The sequence below is a fragment of the Chiloscyllium plagiosum genome, chromosome 25, assembly GCF_004010195.1.
Source record: "Chiloscyllium plagiosum isolate BGI_BamShark_2017 chromosome 25, ASM401019v2, whole genome shotgun sequence".
NCBI classification, from domain to species: domain Eukaryota; kingdom Metazoa; phylum Chordata; class Chondrichthyes; order Orectolobiformes; family Hemiscylliidae; genus Chiloscyllium; species Chiloscyllium plagiosum.
Window position 1 is genome coordinate 5,041,769 of NC_057734.1, and position 8,788 is coordinate 5,050,556.

Genomic DNA, 8,788 nt, shown 5'->3' on the forward strand with positions numbered 1-8,788 from the left:
AGGACACGTCGTATCTGTTCCTTGAAAAAGTTCCACATTTCCACGACATCCTTCCCTGACAACCTATGCTCCCAACTTATGCTCCTCAGATCCTGTCTTACAGCATTGTATTTACCCTTCCCCCAATTTGTAAAACCTACCTTGTTGCACGCACCTATCTCTCTCCATAACCAAGGTGAAAGTCACAGAATTGTGGTCACCATCACCAAAATGTTCACCCACTAACAAGCCCATCACTTGTCCTGGTTCGTTACCAAGTGCCAAATCCAATATTTATGCCCATTCCAACAAGTGGTCTATATTCTTTTAAGGTTTTGCACTATTCTCGTCACAAATGGTTTACAATACCTCCAAGTTTCATATTCCTACACAAGTTTGACATTGTGCCTGGTACACCAAGGTCTATGTAAATTATATATACACACATCAGAAAGAACACAGGGTCCCAATATCAACCATTAACCACTCCGGTTTCCTGTTACAAGTCAATTTTATATCTACGTTCCTACTGTTCGATTTATTCCTTGAGCTTTAACCTTGCCCAGAAAGCTATTGTCACATTTTTTTCTGGAAGATCACAAAATAAGATCAACAGCTCTCCCAACAACCTACTCTATTGCATCAAACAAAAACAACTTCCAAATTAGTTCAACACTATTCCTGATTTTTAAAAAAAAATCACAGACCTAAAATATTTGCTGTTTCTCTCTACAGATGCTGCCAAATCAATGGAAGAGCATTCCAACAGTTTACATAGTTTAGAAACATAGGTTTGTGCCAATAATCTGTGAGACCTTTTACAATCATAGAGTTTGTGCATTTGTCCTAGAACTCAGGAACACATCCAGATTTCCTATAAAGAAAAGCCATATGCAAGATTATTGACAGACTCTCTCAATCGTATAAAAGTGATCAAATTCATTTCAAATCAGGTTCTTTAGGATCTTACTATAGGCAAATTTCTGTGTTATCAATGACATCTTTAAGAATTTAGTAAGAGGTGAATAATACCACTGCCATTTTTTGGAAGAGGATAGCAGATTTGGCTGAAGCTCTACATCTCGGGTGCAACTCTTTTTTATGTAGATGTTGTTATATCAAAAACAAAAACAGAAATCCAATGGGAGAACTCAGCAGGTCTGGTAGTTCTGAAAAAGGATCACTGAACCCAAAACATGAACTCAGCTTTCACTCCACAGGTCCTGCTACCAGCCTTAAGTTTAAACAGCAATTTCTGTTTTTGTTTCTGCTTTCCATCTTCTGCAGTTCTTTGGTGTTTCTATTGTTATACCACGCTTTGCTCAAGATACAGGGAAAATACTGACAGTTAGCATTCAGTAAAGGTCGTTGTGAAATCAGAAAAGATTTGCAAGCATGTTGTCAGGGTTGGAGTGTTTGAGCTATCAGGAGAGGCTGAACAGGTTCGGGCTATTTTTCCAGGAGCATTGGAGGCTGAGGGGTGACCTTCTAGACGTTTATGAAATCATAGGGGGCACAGGTAGGGTAAATAGGCAAGGTCTTTTCCCCAGGTTTGGGGAGTCCAAAACTAGACAGCGTAGGTTTAAGGTGAGAGGGGAAGATTTAAAAGGGACCGAAGGGTGAACTTCACGCAGAGGGTAGTACATGTGTGCAAAGGAAGTGGTGGAAGCTGGTACAATTACAATATTTAAAAGGCATCTAGATGGGTATATGAACAGGAAGGATTTTTATAGGGATATGGGCCAAGTGGGACTAGATTTATTTCAGATATCTGGTTTGCCTGGACAAGTTGGACTGAAGGGTCTTTTTCTATGGTGTATATTTCTATAACTGAGTAACCCTGTTCATCAGACAACCGTTCTTTCCTATTTATGATCAGTTCCTGATTTATAAGTGAGGGGAAGAGAGAAAACAGGCAAGTACCTTTGTAGTTGAGATGGTTTCCAATTCAAATTGATATCTGAACCTTAGTCAGCCCTCCAGAACAGATTCAGTAAACTAGTTTATCACCAAAACAATGTCCTGCATGAAATTACTTGAAGTCATTCATCAACCTCACTACAATAAAGAGGATCAGGCTGGGCAGGTTTAAACAAATCTAAACCAAGCTATTTTGCAGTACTGTCATGGGTATATGGACTTTCTATCAACTTGTGAGAAGTGATTCCCCCCCCCTCCCAAGACATCTTGCTATGGACAATGATGAAAGTTTTGATGAAATTTTGTTCTGGTAAGAAATGTTAACTTTTCATCTGCAAAGTCTTCATAAAAAAAAATCAATCACCCTATCAGTCTTCACTGCACAGACTAAGGTTGTGGGGGAGGGCTCTTTGGAAGGGTGTTCAAAATCATCTTTCCTTTTCTGGGACTACAGCCAAATTGAGCTACTCTTTTTGTGAAGAATAGACAAAGAATGTGCTTCCTCTATGGCGTGCTGTAACTTTATGAATAATGTCTCTCCCTGTACAGGCCCCTAGATTTTATTTATATATCAACTGGCTGCCAAACACTACTGTCTATTCAGCATGCATGTTCCAAGGATATGTTAACTAAATTTGTAACTGAAGTGGAATCCAGCCACAGTAGCAGAATTTACCTTCTTGCCAGGAGCAGTCAATCAATCTTGTGCATAGATGTCTGGCCCTGTACCCAAACCTACTAATTAAAGACTGATGGTCTAACACAGCAGTAAGAAGTAATCCATTATTGAAACTGCAGCTCTTGGGATGAGCTATTAAGCATCAGCTTCCTGTGCAAGGCAATATTAAAATCCCATGATACTATTAGCAGAGGAAGTCAGTCTGTTTTTATCAGTCTTAGTCAATAATTGTACCATCAAAAGTAAGCAAACTATCACCACCTTGGCATGTACAGGGCCAGACATCTATGCACAAGATTGATTGACTGCATATGACAAACAGTTATATAACATGCAATCCTCATCTGGACAGGAAACAACACTGCCATAGTCTCAATGCATACTCCACATTCTTCTTTGTGTACTACTCCAAAATAGACAATCTCCTTGATGACAATGTTCTGCAATGTCCCAAATTATTCACAGCAGAGAACACTAAAGCAGAACTATTCTCTCTTTTTCCACTCCTCCAAATTTCTCAGTCCATTCAAAATCTACCTTTAAATCCTGATGGCAAATGAAGGCTACAATCATGAATAACTATGGACGAATTGTAAGGAATAAGACAATACAGTTTCAAATAGTCTTGTCAGGATTCTGAGACAGTGCTATCCAAATAATGCATACATTGTTCAGTTATTGTTAAATAGGCAGACATGATAATTACTTTACAACCAGGCCGCAACCCAGCAGCAAGGTGAATGACTTGTGCATTTGCTTTATTACTTTCTGGAGCAATATGGGCCAAAACATCGAAGACAAAAAAAAAAGGCACTTAGAACAATGCGGCATTCCCACAGTACTGATGTGAAGATACAAGGACTTCAATGCATAACTGAAATTGTATGTGGTTTCAACATGGAGGAGAGACCAAATAGCAGAGGGTAAAATATGACCTTCAGATTTCAGCTTTTTGTCAATTCAGTTAAATAATTTTGACTGACATGCCTCACACATACTGTCTCACATTCACCAATTTTAACCAAATCAAGTATCAAATGAGGATCCGAAAATAGTTAACTTTGTGGAGACCTCATTGCAAGATATCATTACTTTATGGTAGCATTGTCTGAACATTTAGGTATAAACTTACATTTCAGCATTGCATGGATTAGAGATGGCCCACGTTTTTTAAATCCCAATATCTAACTATTCTATTTAGGATTAAAAATAACAGTAGTTCTCAAATGAGGTTTTAAACAAAGCATAATTTTTCTAATCACATAAACAAAGGATCATATCCATATCAAATTAAAACACTATGACCTCACACTCAGAGTATGAGGCAAAATTTGTTACATCTTTGCATATGCAAAAAATATTCTCATCACAAATATGAATAGACCTATTGCTTAGAATCATAGAACTCTATTGTGTGGAAACAGATCCTTTGGCCCAACAAGTCCACACCAACCCTCTGAAGAGTAACCCACCCCCCTCTACCCCATTATCCCACATTTACACCTGCCGAATACACCTACACATCCCTGAACACTATAGGCAATTCAGCATGGCCAATTCACCCAACCTGCACATCTGTGGACTGTGGGAGGAAATCTGAGCACCCAGAGCAAACCCATGCAGACACAGGGGGAACGTGCAAACTCTACACAGTCACCCGAGGCTGGAATCGAACCCAGGTCTCTGGCACTATGAGGCAGCAGTGCTAACCACTGAGCTGCCCCTTTTTTTCCACCCAACCCTGCTACATGGGTAACACTGAACAAAAAGCAAGACAAAAACTCCTAACAAACATAAAACTAGATGGGCCATTGGAAAATCTAATTAAGCTGTTGCTATAACAAAACAGCCAATTCAACATTGCAGAAAGTCACTTCTAAATTGGGAAAATGAACTGCATAAACACTGAGGAAAACACTGCATTTCAATACAAATCATTTATCCTTTTTCACCTTCTCTCCCCCAATGTCATCAATTCCATTGGCAAATCTTCCCTTTGAAGAGAAGGAAGCAAGGTTTCAGATCTCAGCCTTGTAAAGAAATGGCTTTTGAGATCTGCCAGCTGGCAAACAGCCACTCAGCTAGAAGATCCGTTGTATGAACAATAAATTGTATCCTTCCTGCTTTGAACAAGGACTTCTAAAATTCACCACCAGCTGGAAATTGCTAAGTATTTGCTTGGCACTGAATTTCAAGAAACTGACCATTTGGGATTGCCAATCCCAGCTGAAAGCAACATGCTGATCACTTGCAATTCTACACAATCATCTGAAGATAGACAAATTCTCTGTATTGAATGCAACATGTGATGTTCAATTCCAGAAAATATATAATTTTAGCTGTAGGTTACCTGTAATTAGTTCTCTGACTTCCATGTCATTGGTCTTCCTGAGCAATCGAATGAGAGCAGGAATTCCATCACAATTCTTAATTGCAACTTTACTGTCATGATCTTTACCATACGAGATATTTCTCAGAGCACCACAGGCTCTCCGATGGACATCTGGTTTTGGATGATCCAGAAGTCCAACCAAAATAGGTATACCCTTCAATTGCCGAACTTCCTTTTTAATTTTGTCATTTTCGTAGCACAAATGCTGCAGGTAGGCAGCAGCATTTGACTTAACAGGGTCAAGGTGATGACTGAGCATTGCAATAACCTCTGGAAGATCAGGGTCCCGCCACCTAGGGTCTTTCCGGATGCTGTCTATTGATGGTGAGTGTCTTCCAAGTCGGTCTAGGCTGGCCATGCTTCCCCTTTCTGGCTGAGCTAGTGGCGCATTGTACACTCCTGGCAGATATGGAATCCGATCTTCAATGATCTCTGCTTCAATAGGATCTTCGTAACCTCTAAAATAGAAACAGAATTACAGTGAGATCATTTTATTAAAGAGCAGCCATTGTATCTCCTGTTATGGGAGAAAGTGAGGACTGCAGATGCTGGAGATCAGAGCTGAAAATGTGTTGCTGGAAAAGCGCAGCAGGTCAGACAGCTTCCAAGGAACAGGAGAATCGACGTTTCGGGCATAAGCCCTTCGTAAGCCTTTCCTGAAGAAGGGCTTATGCCCGAAACGTCGATTCTCCTGTTCCTTGGATGCTGCCTGACCTGCTGCGCTTTTCCAACAACACATTATCTCCTGTTACGCAAAAATAGGTAACTGTTAGCAAATTAACTCATAGCATAAAAGTTATCGAATGAAGATGTTACTCAAGAGGATTAACAGCAGATCAATAAACATGGTTTAAAAATGTTTTTTATTTCAGATCTCCACCACCTTCAGTACTTAGTTTCGGTAAAACAATAGGATACGTTACTGATGATGTTGATGTTCATAACACTTGAAACATCAGACATTATGTTTTCTCTTCAGAGATGCAGATTTTTTCAGAAGCCTGCATAACATTTTAATTTGAGGACTTAAAAAGAATAAAAACTTGTATATATGTACCACCTTCAGAATACTAAGATATCACAAGTTTCACAATTAAAAATCACACAACACCAGGTTATAGTCCAACAGGTTTAATTGGAAGCACTAGCTTTCGGAGCACTGCTCCTTCATCAGGTGGTTGTGATGATGAAGGAGCAGCACTCCGAAAGCTAGTGTTTCCAATTAAACCTGTTGACAATAACCTGTTGAGTGATTTTTAACTTTGTGCACCCCAGTCCAACACCAGCATCTCCAAATCATGACAAGTTTCACAGGAATTTTACCATTAAGATTTCACACAGAGCATTTAATGCAGATCGCCAAAAGCTTGGTCAAAGGAGAGCTTTATGAGGCAAAGAAAGTTAGTTAGGCAGAGGCTTAGGGAAAGAATTCCAGAGTCAAATGTCTAGGCAACTGAGGAAACAGCTGTTAAAATGGCAAAATTAAATTCAGGGAAGCTCATCAAGTCAGAATTCGCTGAGTACAAATATCTCAGCTGATTGTGGAACTGCAGGAACTGAAGTTAGGAAGGGGTAAGTCCACAGAAGGATTTAAAAACAACAATGCCTTTAAAGATTAAGGTCCTGCTGAATCAGGAACCAACCTAATTCAATGAATAAAGGCATAATAAGGGTGCAAAAAACTTTGCAAGAAAGAATTTGGGCAGAGGTCTGGATAACCAATTTGAGTGGAAAACAGGAGGCCAATCAAGAGTGCTTTGGGATAATCTATTCTTGAACTAATAAATGCATGGATAAGGGCATCAGTAATATACAAGCTGAGACAGCCACAATATCAGTTCATACTACAGAACTGTAAACAGGCAGTGATGGCTCAACATGTGGTTAGAGCCTCACTTTAAAGTCAAACAGGAACCAAAGTTGCAAACAAACAGTTAGTTCAGCATTTAAACAGTTGCCACAAGCGGGATGCAATCAGTTCAGAGTTTGCGCCAGGAACCAAAACATTGTTGTTAACCTTTGCAATGATTAATTGGTAGGAGATTGTGCTCATCCACTGATGCAAGTTCTCAACCTCCCAAGACAATGTCTTACTTCTCCCTTACCTTCCTTGTCATTTGTTTTCATTTCGGGGGATAGGCTGGCCACTAATACCAACTTGCAAATCCATCAACTCCCACAGTTACCTTGATTACACAGCTTCACACTCCGTTTTCTATAAAGATTCCTTTCCATTCTCTCAGTTCCTCCATCCATCTCCGTTGCATCTGTTCTGATGACGCCAACTTTAACAAGAGAGCCTCCAAAATGCCCATCATAGAATCCCTACAGTATGGAAACAGGCCATTCGGCCTAACAAGTCCACACTGATGCTCCGAAGAGTATCTCATCCACACCCATTCCCCTACGCCAATTACTCTATATTTCCTCTGACTAATGCACCTAGTCTACATATTCCTGAACACTACGGGCAATTTAGTATGGCTAATTCACCTAACCTGCAACTCACCACCTCCTTCCTCAACACCATAGTTGAGAAGGTCCTTAGTTGGGTCCATCCCATCTCTCACATTTTAACCCTCACCCTCCTCTTCCTGCCCACAACAGAGATAAGGTATCTTCTCCTTTTCCTCACCTACCATCTCACCAGCATCCACATCATTAGTCAATAATTCCACCACCTCCAATGGGATGCTACCACCAGACACATTCTTCACCTCCCCTCCCTTCAGCCTTCCCCTAATACAGACAGGACCATGACTCCATTCCATTTCCTCAAGTCAATGAGCAGCTCCTTTGTTTTGCTAACATTGAGGGAATGATTGTTGTCTTTACAATATGCCACTAAACTCTCTCTCTCTTTCCTGTATAGTCTCTTGTCATTGTTTAAGAACCAACTCACTACGTTCTTTCTGCAAAAAGGTCCTTGAACTTTCAATTGCCTGCCACCTCAACACATCACTGTGTTCCCTGGCCAACATGTGTCTCTCAAGATCACTGCAGTGCTGCAGTGAAGCTCAACATAACACAAATTTTCGGTTTGGAAACTCTTCAGCCTTCTGGATTCAATATCAAGTTCAACAATTTTAGGGCTTGACGCACCTTCTAAGTCCTTGTCCTTACCCCAACCCCCACACACCAGGCCCTGTTCTCACATGTTTTGCTATTCCACACAACCCATTGTTTACCAATAATAGTGCCTTTTAGGAGACATTGATTATCCTACGCAGACCATTACTTACTCCTTTGTCCAACTGCAGCTCTCTCTCTTTGGGCCCCATCTCCATTTATTGTTTACTCCTTAACACCTCCACCCATCCCATCATCTGCATAAAAGACAATGTTTTCCTAACTACCATCAGTCCTGAAGGTTAAGACCTGAAAGGTTAATTCTGGTTTCTCTCCACAGACGCTGCCAGACTTGCTGACGTCTTTCAGTTATTTCTGTTTTTGTTTCTGATGTAAGCAAACTTGTTACTTGAAAGAAATCAAAAGAGGTGGTTCGAGTTGTTGTCAGTACGCACATGAAAACTGATGCTTTAATTTGTTTCATTATTGTCATGTGAAAAGTATTGTTTTGCATGCTATCCAGGCAATGCATTCCTTGCATAAGCACACCAGAGTAATAGAATAGAATGTAGAGTATAGTTTACAGAGAAGGTGCAGAGAAAGCTCAACTTTAATATGCAAGAGGAGAAAGTGAGGTCTGCAGATGCTGGAGATCAGAGCTGGAAATGTGTTGCTGGAAAAGCGCAGGTCAGGCAGCATCCAGGGAACAGGAGAATCGACGTTTCGGGCATAAGCCCTTCTTCAGGAAT

General features: G+C 40.4%; 1 protein-coding gene across 15 annotated transcripts in view; it reads right to left on the reverse strand.

The window, feature by feature from the left end:
• The window catches only part of arvcfb (ARVCF delta catenin family member b), a 315,865-nt gene that overhangs the window by 84,547 nt on the left and 222,530 nt on the right, over positions 1-8,788 (reverse strand). For all 15 annotated transcript variants that reach the window (XM_043715403.1, XM_043715405.1, XM_043715417.1 and 12 more), the window contains one exon: positions 4,929-5,428. In XM_043715403.1, coding sequence (XP_043571338.1) covers positions 4,929-5,428 — 500 coding nt within the window. The remainder of the gene's footprint in view (positions 1-4,928; positions 5,429-8,788) is intronic.